The sequence below is a fragment of the Scatophagus argus genome, chromosome 16 (genome assembly GCF_020382885.2).
Source record: "Scatophagus argus isolate fScaArg1 chromosome 16, fScaArg1.pri, whole genome shotgun sequence".
NCBI lineage: Eukaryota > Metazoa > Chordata > Actinopteri > Scatophagidae > Scatophagus > Scatophagus argus.
This window is the reverse complement of record NC_058508.1, coordinates 808,226-828,625: the sequence shown is the minus strand read 5'-3', so window position 1 is coordinate 828,625 and position 20,400 is coordinate 808,226. Positions and strand designations below refer to the sequence as shown.

At 41.3% G+C, this 20,400-nt stretch overlaps 1 protein-coding gene across 3 annotated transcripts in view; it reads left to right on the top strand.

Moving 5' to 3' along the window:
• smg1 (SMG1 nonsense mediated mRNA decay associated PI3K related kinase) overlaps positions 1-20,400 on the top strand; it is a 73,154-nt gene that overhangs the window by 26,463 nt on the left and 26,291 nt on the right. For all 3 annotated transcript variants that reach the window (XM_046414819.1, XM_046414820.1, XM_046414818.1), the window contains exons 16-38: positions 1,394-1,512; positions 1,668-1,755; positions 1,912-2,013; positions 2,301-2,441; positions 3,908-4,134; positions 4,533-4,732; positions 5,555-5,716; positions 5,965-6,119; positions 6,226-6,359; positions 6,577-6,888; positions 7,245-7,386; positions 8,421-8,571; positions 8,867-8,987; positions 11,849-12,094; positions 12,401-12,552; positions 12,880-13,015; positions 13,207-13,351; positions 13,530-13,668; positions 14,016-14,234; positions 14,327-14,507; positions 17,295-17,456; positions 17,856-18,067; positions 19,279-19,433. In XM_046414819.1, coding sequence (XP_046270775.1) covers positions 1,394-1,512; positions 1,668-1,755; positions 1,912-2,013; positions 2,301-2,441; positions 3,908-4,134; positions 4,533-4,732; positions 5,555-5,716; positions 5,965-6,119; positions 6,226-6,359; positions 6,577-6,888; positions 7,245-7,386; positions 8,421-8,571; positions 8,867-8,987; positions 11,849-12,094; positions 12,401-12,552; positions 12,880-13,015; positions 13,207-13,351; positions 13,530-13,668; positions 14,016-14,234; positions 14,327-14,507; positions 17,295-17,456; positions 17,856-18,067; positions 19,279-19,433 — 3,801 coding nt within the window. The remainder of the gene's footprint in view (positions 1-1,393; positions 1,513-1,667; positions 1,756-1,911; positions 2,014-2,300; positions 2,442-3,907; positions 4,135-4,532; positions 4,733-5,554; positions 5,717-5,964; positions 6,120-6,225; positions 6,360-6,576; positions 6,889-7,244; positions 7,387-8,420; positions 8,572-8,866; positions 8,988-11,848; positions 12,095-12,400; positions 12,553-12,879; positions 13,016-13,206; positions 13,352-13,529; positions 13,669-14,015; positions 14,235-14,326; positions 14,508-17,294; positions 17,457-17,855; positions 18,068-19,278; positions 19,434-20,400) is intronic.

The following is a 20,400-nucleotide window of genomic DNA, read 5'->3' as shown; positions in this document are numbered from 1 at the left end:
CTAGAAAATAAATCCTCTCCCAAGTCACAGTTCTTTTGCAAACTGAATCAAATCAAGACTCATCAGACCAGACAACATTTTTCTTCTATTGTCCAATCCTGGTGAGCCTGTGCAAATTAAAACCTCCGTTTCCGGTTTCTTAGCTGACAGTAGTGGCACCTGCTGTGGTCTTCTGCTACTGTAGCCCATCTGTTTCAAGGTTCGATGGGTTTTGCTTCAGGGAAATCTTAATGCTTCAGCATACCAGGATAATTTAGACAATGCAACACTTCCGACTTTGTGGCAGCAGTTTTGGGAAGGCCCTTTTCTGTTGCAGCATGACTGTGCCCCAGTGCACAGAGCAAGATCCATAAAGACATGATTGGATGAGTTTGGCCCAAACAGAACCCTGACCTCAACCCCATCAAACATCTTTTGGATGAACTGGAATGGAGATTAGGAGCCAGGCCTTTTTGTCCATCATCAGTGCCTGACCTCACAAGTGCTCTGTTGCACAAATGGGGAGAAAATCCCACAGAAACCCTCTAAAATCTTGTGGAAACCCTTCCCAGAAGAGTGGAGGCTGCTGCAGCTGTCAATATATTTAGAATGCAGTGTCATTGAAGTATTTGTTGGTGTAATGGTCAGGTGACTCATTACTTTTGTCTGTGTATTTTTCAATAACATTTTCTAGGAGTTGCTTGTCTTAACAGTGTAATTGTAGCCAGGAATACTGATTAACCAGTGACTGGACCTTCCAGACACAGGTGTCTTAATACTGCAATCACTTGAGACACATTCCCTGCACTCATGTGACTTCCCTTTAACTAATTGCGAGAGTACTAGCACCAATTAGCTGAACTTTTGCTGAATTAGGTCAGTCATAAATACTTATGGAATAACCTACTTTGCATTGTTTATATATATATTTTTTTTAATTAATTGACACACAGATACTTCCAGAAATCTGTTTTCACTTTGATATTAGAGTTTTTTGTAAATTTTGTCAGAAAAGCCTAATTATATTGACTAGGATTCCATTTCTAAAAGCAATAAAATGGGAAAACATCCAAGGGGTGAATACATTTTTATATGCACTGTGTACCAATTGTTTTATGTGGTTGTCAGGTCGTCCATGAACTTGTTGTCCATGAAAGTATTTACTTAGTTTACATGACACTGGCATTGTTGAACATACAGATTTATGAAACAAAGGGTCGAGACAAGTGAATGTATGGCCCATTTGCTAAGGACACATCAAGCCCAAACATAGTCATCCAGCCAACAAGCACACAAGAAGCAACTAGTGTTTGTGCTAGTAGATATATAACTTTGGTAAGACCCAAAACTACATACTTCATGAGGCCACAAATATTACTGGACACAATATGATACTTTTGTATTATTATGTCAGGAGGCTGCTGCTGACTTGGGCTCAGGAAATTTCTGTACTGATGAAGTCATCAGACACCTATAGCCCTCTGTTCTCCTTGCCATCCTTCAACAAGTTCTGCAGGGGCCTGCTGGCTAATGGTAAGCCCAACATGTCCAGCTTTTTTGACAACAGTTTTTCAGCCCTGTGTTTTCTACATGCTTTGCAGGTTATGTCATTTTCATTTTCATATCTCTTGGTTATTTATCAGTAATGTTATCACTGAATGTTTTTTGTCCTTGTTTCCCCTGGATAGGTCTGAATGAAGACCAGAGTATCAGCCTTCAGACCTGCCATAGCTTACAACTCCTCTCTTCATCTCTATCTACTGAGCTACTGCAGAGGTGAACATTATAATAACACAAACTTCTTTCAGACAGTATTTGCAATTTGATCTATAAAGTAGTCATGTTAACTTGCTGCTATGTACTTTGCTTCAGACATGAGGACACTGTCCTGTTAAGTTAAAGTCCCCCTCCTGGGTGTGAATGTGTGTGCAGGTGTGTGGATGTGTGCAGGGTACAGCTGGTCCACTCAGCAGTGAGGGTCAGACAGGCCTATGGCAAACTGCTACGGACAGTTCCTCTTGATGTGGCTTTGAGGTAAGACTTGGTGTACCACTACACAGCATCTAGTAAAATGGTTCTGTTGTCCTCATGTCAAATGTGTTTGACATAAAGTATTGTACATATAATATTCACAATTGGCTAAACCATTACTGAATACTAATCAAATCAATTAAATTGTTTAAGTTCAGACTGAAGGAAGTACTCATGCTTTAAATAATTTCCTAGTGGTTGTTTTGTTTTTTTTTTGTTTTTTTCATTTCATCTCTCAGGTAGTTAATCGTATAATGCTGGTTTAACACAATGTAATTCATTGTCCACAGTAATCACAGCAACCCTGAGATGAGGGAAATCTCACTGGCCATCCGCCACCACATGAACCGAGGACCAAGCAGCACCTTCCACCCCCAGGACTTCAATGACCTCATCAGCTTCATCTTATATGGGGTGCTGCACCGTGGAGGGTACCTATCACAGTGGCAGAGCAGTCAGCTGCGCATGTTTTAAACAAGCTTTCTAATTCCCCAGCAAACAGCTTTTCGTGCCTTGGCGCTGGCAATACCGTCCCTGGAGACATTATATTTTTGAGTTATGCATTCATCTGTCCATCCCTCCCCTTTTTTGTGAATGCGATATCTCAATATTGCTTTTAGAGTATTTCTTCAAATTTGGCACAAAAAAATCAACATGGATCCAAGGATGGACTGATCGGGCGTCACTGTGACCTCTCAAAACTCGCTTTTAGCCATGACTCATACGCTAATTATGACAAAATTTCTCACAGATTACATCATGTTTTTTCAGAAAGTAGCTTTTTGGCTGTTCAGCACCATAACTCAGAAAGGATGGTGGTGAAACAAATTTTGGATGTCCACCTTGAAACTTTGCTGATTGTATAGATCTTCTGTGCTGCTGTGTTGAACATGTGTATGAAGCATCCATGTTTTAGAATTTGTGGCTTCTTTGCAGTAATATCCACATTTGAAGCATTGAAGTCCACCACAAGGTCAATGGTTTTTATGACATAGAACTTCCATTGATTGTTATTGCACCTATCAGTCACCATGTACACCTCCCACCAGGTGGGGCGTCCCACCTGGAGGCCCCAACCTCAATGCATAGGACCCATAGCGTCCAACATTCCAATGCCAGTGATCACAAAATACCCCCACATGTCCTTTGTGCCTTCCCCTGACAGGTCAGTTGGATTGGTCTTATTCCGGTGCATCCCGCAGATTCTTGATCAGGTCGGGATCTAGGGAATCTGCAGGCCGTTGTTGTGGTCTTTTAGATATTCCTGAGCTCTTTTTAAAATGTGACGAGGCACATTATCCAGCTGGGGGAGGAGGCTGCTGCTGACAAAAGGAGCCATTGACATAGACGGGTTGTATTTGTTCTGCAGTTTTTAGGTAGTTGGTATCCACTTCCACACAATTGTCAGAACCCAAGGTTTCGCTGCAGAACATTGCGTTGTAAAGATGAGCTTAATTTTGTTGCTTCAGCTGTCAGTGGTTTTAATGTTGTAGCTGATCGGTGAATGCGTCTGGAAAGACACTGATGTAAACTGCAACTTTTCTGTTGTGCGGGGGCATACAATGATGTGGTGGTAATTTGTGATATTTTTGAAATACAGCACTATGTTTTTTCCCTGCAAAGAAAACAAGGAAATTAGAAATTATGAATGTAAATGCATCTTATAGTATTTTATATTACTTTTCTCCCTAGCTGTTTTTAATGTTTGTAATATTTTTGAGCAACAGCTGTTTTTCAGCCAGAGTCATATATTCCAGCTGGTCGACCTGCTCGTGAAACTGTTTGTTGGCGAATATTGCTGTCAGTTTGCACCACTGTCCTGTATATGTACCTCATGTTGACTGCGTGCCAGGTGTCACTATGAGAGTTTATAACCTTCACAGTTCTGTATCCACAGCAAGGATCCTTGGCTGGAACGCCTGTACTACAGCTGCCAGCGGCTGGAGAAACAGGATGGTCGAGGAGGTGCAGATGGCAACAGGCCGGGTGTAGTGCCGCGGGCACTGTTGAAAACTGAGGTGGTGCTGTGGCAGTGGGCAGTGTGGGAAGCCGCACAATTCACCGTACTGTCCAAACTGCGCACGCCGCTGGGCCGAGCTCAGGACACCTTCCAGACCATTGAAGGTAAAGAGACTACATGACTGATACTGCATTAGTTTTCAAGCCTTTTTTTGCGCATTGGGCTGTAATGACAGGTTTTTTATAAAGTCAATAATGGACATGGTGTGGTATGCAATGTAGTCCATTGCCCTTTGTAAGAGTACACCTAAGAATGCATTAGCTGTGGTCAGTATACAGCAGTCACTTATTAAAGATAAAAAGAAACTCTGAAATTCTAACTTGCAAAAGCTTCAATTATTATGATTATTACTTTGAATATTTTTGATATGGAGTTGAGAGATTACACCAAGTAAAGTGAGTGAGAGGTGAGGAATGGCATGTAAGTTATCATTTGGAAACTTGACCTCTAGGCTCCTTGTGCGCCCAAGCCTTTATTTTTCTTCTGTACCCCTGTGTTTCAGGTATGATCAGAAGCCTGGCTGCTCACAGTCTGAACCCAGAACAGGATGTTGGAACGTGGGTTGGGGCTGGAGGAGATGGGGATAGTCACCACTCCAATCAGCTCCGCCTTGCTCTGCTGCTTCAGTATCTGGAGAACCTGGAGAAGCTCATGTACAATGCCTATGAGGGCTGTGCCAGTGCTCTCACCGCCCCCCCAAAGGTGTGCAAGGAAAAGCTCCAGATTCCTCTTCTGATGAATTTTAAAATTGTGACACTCCAGAAGGAGTACCGAGAGCAGTGAACGTAGTTTGAATAGCAGTAATTAAAAAGGCTTCTTGATGGATAGATTGCTCCAATTGGTCAGCCATCGATCATTATCAGCTGGTACTTGAACCCTTTAGTTGTGTTGAGCTGGTTACCAAGTGTGTATCAGCAGGATGACAGCTAGTTAGCTTTTAGCAGCCAGTGAGCACTGCTGTGTTTGGCTAAGGGAGCTAATAGCTTACATTGGAGCTAAACACACGGCAGGACTGAGTATTTCTATTGAGAAGAACATAAAGACTTAAACAGTGAAATCTAGTTTAAAGAGAGAACGCAATATGGGAACAGTAAATAAGTCACAGACACTTCAGACTAGGTTTTACCAAACTGAGACAAAGAAGACCGAGACAACCGAGACGCTGAATTTTTCACTAATTCTGTCTTACAAATTTCTGTGTCCTGTTTATTTTTTCCTCAGTTCTGTTACAGATAACTGTTTTGTTTTGAAGCCCATATGTTTGAGTTTAGCAAAATAATAATAATAATATTTTTTAATTATATATCCTTGACAGTGTAGCGGTCTTTTTATTATGTCACTAAAACCCAACAGCTATATCTAATAGTAAAATAAAGAAACATTTTGATTGGTGATACTGCTTTCAGAAATCATTGGTTGACCATAAAGATCATGTATACTTACTGAATGGTAACCAGATTTTTTTCTTGATAGTCACTGCCCTGTGTAAATAGTGTGATGCATTCCGTTGTATGTTTGTCTCAGGGTATCAGGACCTTCTTCTACACCAACCGACAGACATGCCAAGACTGGCTGACGAGGATCCGCCTCGCGCTGATGAGAGTCGGTCTTCTCTCTGGTCAGCCAGCAGTAACCGTTCGCCATGGTTTTGACCTGCTTACAGAGATGAAGAACAGCAACACCCAGGTTAGTGCAAATACACCATTTTGTGAAACGTTCAGGTGACATTTATTTAAACATTTTCTTTTGTTCTTTCCTTGTTTCGGAGGGAAAAGGAAACAATCTTTAGTCATTGTCGCTTATATGTGTGCACGTCCTTGTTGTATAACTTGAGGTGGTGTTTAAAAGTAGCATTTCTAATATAAAAAGTATGTAGATATTTGATAATAGTATCATCTGGTTAGATGACCAGCATGTTTTGGTTTGCTTGTCAGAATCCAGAGCTGGAGGTTCCTCTGACGTTACTGGTGGAGGCTCTGTGTGAGCTACATTGTCCTGAGGCCATCCAGGGCCTGGCAGCCTGGAGCCTCTTCACCACAGGCAGGAGTCTGGGCTGGCTGTCGTCAGTTGCCCTGCAGGCTGATGGGCGGTATGGAATACAACATAACCGATATCCTCAGAACTTAAAGAAAACTGCTCGGTTAAATCATCCACATGTGTGTGTCCTGCACATATTTGTTTGTTTGTGTGTGTAGGTTTGAGAAGGCAGCTCTAGAGTATCAGGATCAGCTGTCTGCAGTTACAGGGATGGACTGCAGCATCAAAAGCGCCGAATGCTGTCTGCTCAAATTCTCCAACAACTCGAGTAGTCCCAAACAGACCAGCAACGGTAACTGTTAAATATCCAGATTTGAACATTTTACTCCACTTCTTTTTTTACTTAACCTTCACAAACTATAAAATATTAATATATAATAATATGTATAAATATTCAAAATAATGCTTAATTATAATAATTATCAACATTTTAGATAGGATTGCAGATCATTGTACTGCTGCTCAAAATGTTTGGGGTGGGGGGTGGGGGGGTCTGGTCCTCTGAAAAGGTGACAGCAGGAAGACGGTGCTGCTTAAGTCCAGTGAGTGCTCTCCTGATTTGATCAACTTCCTGGCCAACAAAGCGTGTCAGTGTTATGTGGCACTCTGTGATTGGGCATCTGTTAAGCAGTGGCAGGTCACCATCAATGCCCTCAAACAGAACTCCGCCAATCCCGTCAGCATCAACCTGAGGACGGATTTCAACTACATCCAGGCTTTGAGCTGCTTTGAGGAGGGAGATCTGGCAGAGTGTGGGGCTCAGCTCGAGTTGCTGCCCGGAGAGGACTACAGCTCGTTGTCCAGCAGTAAGGACAAGCTGGGTAAGTGCTTAAGGTGGACTCTGGAAAACCTTTAAAAGATAAGAATTTTCCCGTATGAAAAAGAAGTCCTGTTAAAAAGTTTTATTTTAATGAACACAGCAAATATAATTTAGTTATAATGGCTGGATTTATAGCATTCTGTCCACCAAAACAGAATCCTAATCTTGCAGCAACAGCTCTTTTCAACTATTGTCAAACATTGTAAGCTTGAAATAATTTGTATATGTCTACATAATAAAGTGGCTATTGGAATAAGAGCCGGTGAAGTTAAATTATTTTAAGTTGTTCTTCAGATTTGCCCATTTAGTGTCAATAATGTGTTTGTGTGTGTCTGTCTCTCTGTATTTGTGTGACAGATCTAAAGAGGCTTCTGCCCTCAATGAGTCCAGATCCAACTGAGCTGCACAGAGCCATTGAAGTGCAGCTCCTTCGCAGCTCTGTCAGCGCCATGACCAAAGCCGCTCGGCAGCAGGAGCCGAGAACCGCATCCAATTCCGAGTGAGTGTTCACGCTAGTTTCTTCATGTTACACAAACGGTTGGACCACACACACACATATTGATTGTTATAATCTGCCATAAAATAATAAAATATAACAATAATAATAATGTCACATTTTGGACACAGTAAATGCACCATGTAAGCATTTTGGGGAACTTATTGTTACTTTATATTTTTATTGTCTCACTAATTTTCAAAATGAGTTTTACATTCACTTGTCCTCTACCAGCTACAGCGCCACCTGCTGTAAAAATGAACGAAATGACTCAAAAAAAAGATTTGTTCAATTTACTGTTCGAGAGTGAATGATTCGATTGAGTAAAAAGAGTCGAACTTGCCACCACTAATGTCTCAGGGGAAGGAACTACTTCGGACTCTGGTAGTGGACTGAATTCTCCAGTACCTACTAGCAGATGACTAGAGGGTGAAGACTGAGTGTGAGCTTCGAGCGGTGTTTGTTTTGCTAATGCACCATGTGCTGTAAATGAGAGGGACTCTAGTGATCCTCTCAGCTGTCCTCATTATTCGCTGCAGGAAGATGCAGATTCCAAACCAGGCAGTGATGCCGCTGCTCAGGACGCTCTCGACAGTCCCTCTGTAAAACCTAGTCAGAACAGAGGGGCGGAAGATGTGTGTCTCTCTCATCCTTCTCAGGAAGTAGAGACGTTGCTGGGCCTTTTTGGTGATGGAGCTGGTGTTACGTGACGTGCGCTTCTAACAGAGTATGCTTGTGCTGATGGTGTAGGTCTTGCGTGCTGTACAGGGTGACGATGTCAGTGAAGGATCCACGTTTTCCAATCATACATGTCAATATTCCAGTTTTAACTTCCACTTCACCAAGAACTGCTCTTAAAAACCTAAATTCCTTCAAAGACTCTGGATGGATGCAAACTGCAGCTAGCATAGCATTCCTCAATGAAACGAATTTCGGACTTGCTTCCTAATTTCTGATGTAAATGCTCCTTACATTAATTCCGTTTACATTTCAGAGTTATGCGCTCACTTGTTAAATCATATGATGTAATGTTGCAGTACGTTGGTGCGCTGCCTGAAACACACTGGACGGATCTGCTTGGGTCCTCTTCGCCTGTCCACCCTCACTCTTTCTGACGCCCTTCCCACCCTTCCCACCCTGCAGCTCCACTGCACTGCCACCTTGGAGAACACGCTCACTGGACAAGAAGTACGTACACTCACACTCTCTGTAACATATGTAATATAAATGGAATTCATTTATAATATAAATGTTTGTATTTACTGTGTTCCATTCTTAATGTTTATGGGTTGGGATTCACGTAATGTAAATCACTGAAATAAGTATGAGGAAAGACTTCTTATTATTTGCCAAACAACAGGATACTAACAAGTACTGTTGAATTATGGAGCTGCTGGTAAATTAATTTAATTCCTTCCTCAGATGCTAAAAAAGGCAACTAAGTAACTTCATTATTCTGACAAGCTGTTTGTGTTCTTTGCAGGGCTGTGTGATTCCTCTATGCAGTGAGGCTCTGAACTCCTGTAAGCAACAGGATGTCCAGCCTTTCCTTCAGGCCCTCAGATACACCACGTTCCAGAGACAACTCCTCCACAGGGTCAAAGGTAAATCATTCAAGAGCAGAGTTAGGTGCACTAGCAGTCTTGAGAGTCGAAGGAGAGGAGATGGTGGTGGTTGCCACACTGTTTCTTAACTAACAATTGTTGGTATCATTTCTACAACCTTGCACCCTTAAAATCTACAGTGACTTTTTGTTGGCTGTATATTAACTTGAGCTGCATCATTTTTAGCTATGTTTTGACAGTATCTAGTTGCAGTTGCATACATGTTCTATTTCATTCCTTCTGATATGCAGAGATTCTATGTAATATGCATTGGATATGCATTATGCACAAGAGGTTGAGACATGATACCACATGACACGTGTAACACGTAACCCGTTTGAGGCGAGCAATCTGAGATGTATGAGATCAGTGATAGGTCTGATCTGTTTTCTGAAATCCCCTTTGTTTCCAAACTGCTCCAAATAGATGACTTTTATCACCCACAAATTCACTGGATCCCCTCTGTTCACACCCCCAGCAAATGCCTTTTATTCAGAGCTCCATATCCTCACACATATTTACATCAGATATGCCTCCCTTCGGCCAGCATGGATCCCACCCATTGGTGGGTTTTTCCTTATTTCTCAGATAATTTTTTTTTTTTATGTCTTTTACATTTGCTGAGTGCTTTGAGTCCCACAACTGCCACTGGTGACAAATGTATCTCCGCTGTACAAGCCTTTAATTTATTTATTCACCTTTTCCTCTCTCCTCCCTCAAGTCTTCACACATCTATTCACACATAAATTTATACACATACACACACTCACAATCAGCTGGCCTCCATTCACCACACTTGGTACTAATCCACTTGCCCACAGCACTGCAGTTTAAATCTATACTTTTAATGTTTAACCAATTTTACTAGTGTAGTTTTAGAAATGATAGAAATTTAAACACTGATCCCAATCAGCACAGTTTTTTGTGATATCTCTATCTTGCAATTTTTTTCTCTACTTTGGCTTTTGATAAATTTAAGTGTTTTGATTGTAGTGTCTCTAATAGTATTAGTTCAATCACACAGTAATGTCTCTAATCCCGATCCATTTTCTGTATCGCGTCGCAAGGGGCAGGAGCCTATCCCAGCTGACTACAGAGGCGGGGTTCACCCTGGACTGGTCACCAGTCAATCGCAGGGCTGACACACAAAGACAGACAACCACACACGTTCACACCTAGGGTCAATGTAGAGTAGCCAGTCAACCTAATGTGCATGTTTTTTTGGAATTGTAGGAGGAAACCGGAGTACCCGGAGAAAACGCAGGCATGCAGGCACAGAAACAGTTGCATATGTGAACGCCCTCAGCTCAAATTCACATTTATGAACATAAAAGTGTCAACCTAGCTTGCGGCACTCCTGTTCAAGGTCTCATCCACAGCCTTTCTCTTGACTTTTGGGTTAAAGGCTTTTGCAGTACTTTAATTAAGACGTCTGCTCTTAAACTTTTGTACTCTTTTGCTCAGTGCCCAAAATCTACTCCCAAAGTCTATACTTATGTAATCCCTATTGCATGTATTTTTGGGGTTCTTCCCCCATACTCTTTTTAACTTACTTTAAACAAAGCTTTTAATGTATGCATGCGATTAATTCAAATTCACAAGTCCTTTAAATATCAAAACAATTCCAATTACCTTTAGGATTCCTTTTTGGAGAAATTATGCACTACTGACTGCACACAGGTGCAAGGTGCAGCTAGTAGATGCCTTTCTTCATCCATATCCTGCTTACATCCTATCCTCCTGCCATTTATGTTTTGTCCTCCATTAGTATTTGACAGAAGAAACAGGAGCTGGACTGAATTCAAATGAGTTTATTTGCAAAGAAGCTCAACATATCAGAACAGCATATTTATACCTCATTGTCAGAGATTCTTTGGCGCTAAGACTTCTTCTCTAACCTTCCCATGTTTTCCCTTTTGCCAATAACCTTTCTTGTTGTCTCCCTCTGCACTTTCCAGAGTCCTTTGTTAAACCACAGTTTGTCACGCACTTTCCAAGTATCTGAACTTTAATTGCTGTTTTGCAACATATTGACTATGAGACATCTTCACTGTTATATATTCACCATACTATGATCCAGACCATACCAGGTGATCAGACATTCTCAACTATCTATGTTGGCGATGTATACCAACAGATGGAAACTCTTTTCCAGTTTGTAGGACCAGCATGCATTGCTCTGTGCTTATATTGCTTAAATATTTGCAGATGTTGCTCGATAAGAGTCATCCTCAGCTGAGCCGTTTCTGAAAGGTGCTCTCTGGTTATGTCCCCTACATGTTGTATGGGTGCCTTCACAGGACTTGCTGTTCCTCTTATTTTTATGTCTCCCACTTTGAGCCCCTGACCTCAGATGGCTATCCAGGAGGGACTACCTTTCACCTCATTGTTGCAAATGCAAAGATAGTTGTTGAGCTTCACGCCCTGTCCATTCCAGGAACTGCTTCCATTTGAATTCTGATGGATCTGGGGTTACCATGTTGCATGGAGAGAACAGCAGGCCTGTGCCTTATCTAAACAGAGACTGGTGAACTGGATAGTTAAAACCATAACACTATTACATACCATCTCTGTCAGTCAAGAAGATTAAAATAGAACAAGAGGTACAAATGTAACTAAGGTGCTATGATTGAAATATTTTATAAATTGTCGCTTACCACTGGAGAAAATTTGGCTGCTGGCAGCGCATATTCGATTATTACGTACCACACATACAACATATTACATAGAAGAACTGTATTGCACATCACACACCTGCTGGATCACCCGCTGAAAGCATTGAGTGTGAAGCAGCAGCGACAGAAAATGTTGCATTTGTCCACATGAAAATCTAAGACTTCTATATCCTCCTTCTTGTCCAGGTTACTCTTCCTCCATCGATGGCTGCCTAATGGAGCTTTGTCTGACTGCTGCCAAATTTGCCCGAAAAAAAGGCAACATTGTTCTTGCATCCCGCCTGCTCAGTCAGTGGAGTGAAGGGACGCAAGACGAGGGGCAGCCAGATGAGTTGAGCCAGGCCTTCAAGCTTCTCAGCTTGGAGGGCACTCTGGGAGAGAAATGGGGACCAGAGCTGCAGATAGAAAAAGCCAAAGTCCTGAGAGCTGCAGGTAAGGAATAGGATAGAGTCTAAAACTGTTCTCTACTGTTGCAGAAATAGAATGCTGATTTTGGAAAGCACAAAGCTGGGAATTTTGATCACATCTGGCCAGAACAGCTTTGCCATACAGCCACAAAGTCACAGAGAATACGTGCATGTTTAAAAACAGTGACGACAAACATTTTGAAGAGGCACACGGGTTACAAAATGTCTGACAAAGATTGCTGCCAGCTGTCAGAAAAGCTACTACAGCGTATTGATTATGTTGCTCGGGACATGGTCTGCAATTTCCTCTAAGCAGTGTCTCTGTCCAAAGGTCAGTCCATGACAGCCATGGAGATGTTGAGCAGGGTCGCTCTGTCCTACTGCCACGTGGGGAAGAATGAAGGCGCTGCCTGCCGCTCACTGCTGACGCTCTGCAAATGGCTATTGGCTGACTGGAAGGATATGACACCTCAGCTTAAACAGGCATGCTCACCTATGAGTTTAACTCTACCATCACTTTGGTTTTAATTTCAGTGTTTCGATATGTAAGCCTCATGTTTTTGTTAGTCGTCATATTACTGAAATGTGTATAGGTTTAATATGCTAGTAAACATTTTTGTACCTGTGTTTTATTTAAGTAAAGAACAATATTCAGCTGGCTTTTTTTCTTAATGCAGAGCTATTTAGTTGACAAACATAAAAATTTCCTTTGTTTGTTCTAAGGTAGTACTCATTTACCCCAGTTTTGGACTATGTTGTGGTATTATTAAGGGGAAAAATGATATCAGGTCTGGTAATGTTTTGGTCTAGGTGGTAAAGAAATCAGGAGCAGGAAAGACAACTAATGCTGTGGGCGGCATGTCTCCTCTCGGCCATAATATCTCTGCTCTGCTGGAGCTTCCACTTGAGGAACAAGGCATTTCCCACATCATCACTGAGACCTCGGGTAACTTTTACTGTACCAGCTTATCTAGATTAATTTATGGTAAAGTGTCCACACTCAACATATATTAAAGTATTCATATCTGCAATCATATGTAAATGCACCCAGATACTTCCATATGCATTCATAAATGTCCAAGCTGCCAGTTTCTTGTGCCATTGCTACAACACTGTGTTGATTGGTTGGTTGTGCAGTGAGTGTGGGTGTTGGGGAGCCAGACTTTGTGTTGGGCCAACTCTACCAGCTATCCACCAGCCTAGCTCCAGAGATGGCAAAGTCCTGGGCAGCCCTGGCCAGCTGGGCTTACCGCTGGGGCCGGAAGGTGGTGGATAATGCCAGGTTAGTGGACCTCCTGGAACAGATGTATAGTGTCACCTGTACAGTCTTATACAGTTAACTCTACCTTTGTAAAACTAGTGATGTTCTGATGTCATAAGGTTGTTTCTTTTAAACTTAGTGGTAATGTATGAGTCAAAGTAGGAGTATTTTTTTATCTGATATACATTTGTTTCTTTAGCCAAGGGGAGGGATTGCCTCTTCTTCCTGGGGAGAAGAAGGAGATAGAGGAGCTGCTACCAGCAACCACCAGTGAAGAAGACAAAGAGACAATATTCAGCATTCTCGGACAAGCCATGTGTCGACCTACTGGCATACAGGTAGAGTCTGAGTTTTGTAGCTCAAAGTTTTTTTTATTTTATTTGTGTTTCGTTTTTATCTTTCCACAGACAAATGAAGAAAACTCAACGCTGACTATCTCAGCAACACTAATGACTGCAAACCCCGTCCAGTAACGTCCGTCCCCGTCCGTCTTTGTTGGGAAAATGAAATGAATCATTACATGTGTAGACAAACAATAAATGTGGCTCTTTATAGCTTAGTCTTAAAAAGGTTACTGACTCAGATATTGTAGGATCTCATACACACCTTAATGGGTTTGTTTCTTTGCTTTCCCTAAATTATCCTGATTCTCCTGATAATACAATTCTGTTATGTTATGTTGTAGGATGAAGACATGACTCTGCAACAGGAAGACGATGAGGATGACATGGTAGATGTGATTTGGCGGCAACTCACTGGCTCCTGCCCCTGGCTGGGAGAAGCAGGCCAGCCTGTTACAGAGGGTCTCATCCGGGTTTGGAGACGGGTGGTAGGCCGCATCTTCGGCCTCTACAGGATTTCTTGCCAAGCCTATTTTACTTTCCTCAAGCTCAATTCTGGAGAGGTGAATATTTCTTACTGTTGAAGACCATGACTGGAAGCAAGTGCAGGTCTCTGTTCAGACCTTCATGCATCATCTTCTGATTTGTGTTTCAGATCCCTATAGATGAGGATGATCCCAAACTCCTGCTGTCCTGTCACAACAGTAAACAGAGCAATGACGACGTGATCGTCATGGCTACCTTGCGTCTCCTCCGTCTGCTAGTGAAGCATGCTGGTGAACTCAGGGAAGAGCTGGAGCTGGGCTTAGCTTCCACTCCTACATCACCTTGGAGGGGTAAGGGGTTTTTTTTTGGACAAGACAACTTTATTTGTATGGCCCATTTCTACAAGTAGTTTGTCTCAAAAGCCTTTACATAACATCAGAACAACATCCTCTGCCTTTAAACCCTGACATCACATCACATCATCACATTAAGTGCCTTGCTCAAGGGCACATCAGCTGGCTAATGGGGGGGGGGGGCATTTTTCGCATTACTCACCACATCACTCATCACTCCACCACACCCAAATTTTTCCTGCCCATCCGGTGGGGGAATCGAACCAATGAACCTCCGATCACAACAACAATTATTTTTTGCACCATAAAAGTTCCATTTGGGGCTCTAGCTGCATAAGCCCTGTTAAGTTTGGACTATCTCGTGAGTGCCCCCTACATAACTGGAAGTTTAAGAGAATGGGAGTTCTTCCTGTATTAGAGTTTCTTTGTGTATGCCCTGATCATGCCAAGAGTTGTAAGAGTGGAAGCAGGGGAACACATCAAGTCATCCACATCACCGTGGACTATAATCGATAAAAAAGTTGGTTAGACTATTTATCTTTTGCAGTGTCATTGTACACACACAGATGAATATAACAATTACACATTATTTATTTTTAAAAATTGTAAATAATAGTGGTTCCAAAATAGAACCCGTGCTAGTATCCCTTTCAAAAAGTAAATAATACAGTTTAAACAAAAGAAGGATGTCGGGAGAAATGGAGAAAGTAATTCTCTCCATAAAATATATATATATATATATTAATTATTTTGTTCCAGGGTCTGGTTTAAGCCACTTCTTAAGTGATCAGTGATTGCTTTCCTAGCGGCTATACTTAGTATACCGGATAAGTGTAAGTTTGCAGATAAGTATTTTGTATTTGTATTAGTGAGTTTTCCATGTTAAAGCCCAATATAAATTCTGTCCAATTAAATGTAATTTTTGTACCAAATATGATTTCACAGTCTGTATGAAATATATATATACATAATGATTGGTGGTAATTGGCTTCATGAGAGCCAAAATATCTCCAACAATTAGAGAGTCTGAATGCTCTGAGCAGGAGTGAATACTAACACTTTTCCAGCCAAATATTCTCCATGACACTGAACGGGATATTCTCCACTGAGATTCACAATATGTCATCCACGAATCCTCAGTGATGAGATCAATGAGGTTTTATGTAGAAGGTGTTTGCTGTTTTAGCCTTTTGCAGGCCTTTGTATACTCTTGATATTATTTTTAGTCCAGAATCTGCCCCATAGGCACTTTCCTTGAGATAACCATGACCTGGATGAATGAGAATATTCACAGGCCCATAGGCACTTATAAATATTTTTCATAAATTGTTTTCAAGTGCTTTTTGACGTTCTTTTATTAAACTGTTTAAATAGTGCTATGAGTGCTATATATATAATGAAGGAATCTAAAGAAATTACTGTTATTTAAGCCATATAGTTTTGTCAGTATGTTAAAGTTACTTAATACCACTTTGTTTAAAAAAGGTGCAGTACGATCTGCAGCCCGTCTTTTATAGCCTGCGTCCAACTGACTCGAGGTAAAGTCTACATCATAGGCATCTTAAGATCTTTACTTCTTCCAAAAGGCCACCCTTTTAAATGGTATTTTGCCATGTTTTTAAAGACAAATGAATCCACCTATTACCTGATTCCAGTAAGTTTTTGATTAGCCTTTTATTTCCTAATCGTGCCTGAATTGGAACTGCCCCCGATATATTTACTTCAGTTTCTTTCCATCTTGCTTTATAAGCAGCAACAACCATACACATTCTTTAATTGAGCTGATAGCCTTTTAGACAAGGAAGCGCAAGTCCTCCCTTATCTTTTGTTAAATGAAGAGGTTGAAATCTTATACTTGGTTTTCTCCCATGCCAGATGTACCTTGATAGTAATTTGCCACATTCATTAAACTGCTCATCAGATATTTCAGTTGCAACCATTTGAAACAAATATAACACACTGATTTAATGAGGATACAATTTGCTTAAGTCATTTGGAATGTTTATTCCAAGATATTTCATGTCTTATCATATCTGGATTAGCTTCCCAGTTAAGCTGAATGCAGGAACTTATTTTCTGGCTAGGCGCATAATTAGGATATGGGTCTTTGAAACATTTATTTTATAGTCTGAAAGGAGCTGAAGGTATCTAAGAGGAACCACAGTCTATTCTCTAGCTTTGACAGATATATTAAACATCATGTGCACATAGAGAAATTTTATTCCTTGGCTTAAAGTTTTGATGAATAATGCTCACAATGAGGACCTTAAGAGGGCAGCCCTGTCTAGTCCCTCTCTCCTGGGCAAAAGAATTTGATATGGCTTCATTTGTTTTTATTCTTGCCCTTGAGCCTTTTGTACAATCCTTGAATAATCTTAAAGGTTTGATAAAAGCTGAATTTCTTTAACACTCTATATCAAAATTCCCAGTTTACTCTGTCAAAAGCTTTTTCGACATCAGGGCCTGAAGTTTGTTTATGTATTCACACGCAGCAGCAATGAATGTTGTCTGCCTTTGTAATGAAGCCTCCTATCTAAACTTATTATCAGAGGATTTTTCCAGTTCTTTTTGACATGATGTGTGTGAATATCTTATAGTCTTTATTTAGTACACTTACGGGTCGGTAACTACTGCAGTCAGGTCTGTCTTTACCCTCTTTGGGTAACATCAGATATCAGTGCTTCTCCCCAGGAAGGTGGGGCACTCCCAGTTTTGGGCACATGATTAAAAGTATCCTTCAGCATGTCCTTCATTTCTTTATACCATTCTCTTCGTCCTTTTCAGGTATCATCCCCCAGCTTTTTTCTCGTCTCAACCATCCAGAAGCATACATCCGACAGAGCATATGCAACTTGCTATGTCGAGTGGCCCAGGACTCTCCACATCTTATCCTTTACCCTGCCATTGTGGGCTCACTATCCCTGGGAGGAGAAGCTCAGAATGCAGGTATTCTTAAATCCTGTTGGCCTCCCTGCGGAAAGCAGAAAGCAGAGGGTGACACACCTTGTCAGACTACATCCCACAGTTATCTACACTGTTTTGTTACAGTCTAGGTAATGGAATTAGCTAAAAAGTGAGCTTCCTCACTTCCTTCCTGTCTCCATTGGGGGTCGCATGTGCAAATTACGTCACTAATTACTGACATGGAAGCCAGTGACAATGTTACAGTGGTTATTTTTTTATCTGTTGCTTCAGTCTCTCTTTCAAACTCCACTCTGACTGAACAGTGTTCAAGTGCTGACTGAAAGATGCAGAGAAAGTGGCACTAATGACAATTTGATTAGTGTTACCAGCAAAAATGCAGATACTACAGATCTGTTATTTGATGTTGGAATATGTTGGCAGGGAGTAAATTGCCGTCGGCTTTGCCCACCTTCTTGGGCAGCATGCAGGGAGAGGGCCTAGTGGAGGAAGAGCAACCAGACAGCAGCGAGCAAGGAGGAGCTCCAGAAGAGCTGGCAGCCTTCTACTCCAGTCAAGACCAAGCCATGATGCAGGACTGTTACAGCAAAATCGTGGAGAAACTGTCTTTTGCAAACCCTACCATGGTGCTTCAGGTAGATTGCTACACACAGACTTATATTGTTTGTATCATTCACATGCTGAAAACATTCTTGGTCTTACAGGCTTTGACACAAACCCTGTTAGCTCCCCTACTTATGAAAAATTGTGCTTGCACATTAAAATCACCTGCTGGATATTTTGTAGGTCCCCCTTGTGCCAAAACAGCTCTGACTTGTCAGGGGAAGAGACACATGACCTCTGGGGATATTTTGTGGTCATTGGCATCAGAATGTTGACCCCTTTGGGTGCTGGGTGTTGAGGGATGCATGTACTCATGTTACGTATTATAGTTGTTACTGTGATTACTACTGTTTAGTCATAATCTGATTTAAATCTGTTACGACTCAGTACAGCTACTACCATTATTATTGTTACTACTATTGTGATCAAAATCACCATAATACCTTCTGTATACTTCATTGTCATTATCATTATCTACATTTCCGATACTTCTGGTATTATTACTGCTGCTATGCATCTCTGCTTGTGTGCTCCTTCTCTCACACCCCACCCCCTCTGCCTCTCTCCCTTGCTCTCTCTCTCTCTCTCTCTCTCTCTCTCTCTCTCTCTCTCTCTCTCTCTCTCTCTCTCTGTCTTTCTCTCTCCCTCCTGCTCTCTCCCTCCCTCTCTCTCTCTCTCTCTCTCTCCCTCTCTCTCTCTCTCCCTCTCTCTCTCTCACTCTCTCTCTCCCTCTCTCTCAACCCAACCGGTCAAGGCAGATGGCCGCCCATCTTGAGCCGGGGTCTGCTCTGAGGTTTCTGCCTTCTAAAAGGCAGTTTTTCCTCACCACTGTCGCCAAGTGCTTGCTCAAAGGGGGAATGTTGGACTCTCTGTATTACAATTTAATTAAAGAGTTTGGTCTAGACCTGCTCTAATTGGAAAGTGTCATGAGATAACTTTTGTTGTGAATTGGCGCTATATAAATAAAATGAACTGAATTGAATTGAATTGAAAAGGAGCTAGCGTATTACAAGGCTAAATATAGCGGAAAATCAACCATTAAATTCTTCAAAGGATCTTTACTAGGTGGTGACATATTTACATAAGTTGTCCCTCCCTAAAATCCTAAAACTAGAAAGGAAGGAGCTTTCAATAAAGCAGAGTATGTTCACACCCTCACCCTGTCAGTTTACACATGTAAGGCCTGTAAGTCAGCTGTGCTGTAGGCTTGAGAAACTGCTAACCTGTCCTGTGTGCTAACCAGGTCCAGCAGCTGGTGGGTGAGCTGCGCAGAGTGACCTTACTGTGGGATGAACTGTGGCTGGGTGTGTTACAACAACAACACATGCATGTCTTGCGTAGGATCCAGCAGCTGGAGGACGAGGTCAAGAGGGTGCAGAACAATAACACACTGCGCAGGTGAGGCTCACCTACACATTCCTTAGAGGCTGAGCTCCTTTCACCTGAACCTCTAGTTTATGCCTTACTGTCAGCTGCGTTTCGCCCATAGGTCAATGATCAATAAATTAATCAATTAAAAGGTCCTTGATAAAAGTGGAGAAGTTATGTGTGAGCTTTGGTTTTGTCTCCTTTTTGACTGTTTGAATACATAAACCATTGGCATGAAGTAAACCCCAAAGCAGTTGAGTTCCAATCTAGTTGCAATCTCATCATATCAGAGAGACTACTCCTAAACATTAGTCACAGAAAATAAGAGCCACAAGTTTGTTTGTTTTTTATATATATATATATATATCAAGCAGTAAAACAGCTATTGTAGCATGATGTGTTTGAGTTCATTTGTGTTGTATGACATCCCTCGTCCTGTGATGTGACAATTATACATTGCGCTGTCGATGCTGACATGACACTCTTCATATACAATTGTTTCTTATATCGAGAAGTATTTTTTTCTTCCAAAAAAATATATCTTCGGGAGATAATTGTTTTTTTAAATACGCTCTGTGCTAAGATAGTTTCCCTCTTCATTTGTGGGGGTATTCACACCTCTGCTCAGTGTTATTGTAAATATTTATTCTTCATTGGTGTTTTCTAATCATGATATTTATAGACATTTAAATGTTCACTTCTGATGATATAACTTTCTTGTAATCATATAATATTTTTTGACATTCAGTATGTATATCACTTGTCTCACTCCACCATGTTTTGCCATCTGTGTTGGTGTCAAGGCATACAAAAAAAACTATATTTCAGCTCAAAGAGATTCTCTTTTTGGGCTTCTGAATTCAGAATCTACTTTATAATTCATAATCTGTACTTGATAAATAATTAATAATAATTATTTGTGCACAAACAGTATAAGGAATTTCACTGATTAGATTAATTGACTCAACATAAAGATAATGGCCAGTGTACTCTATCA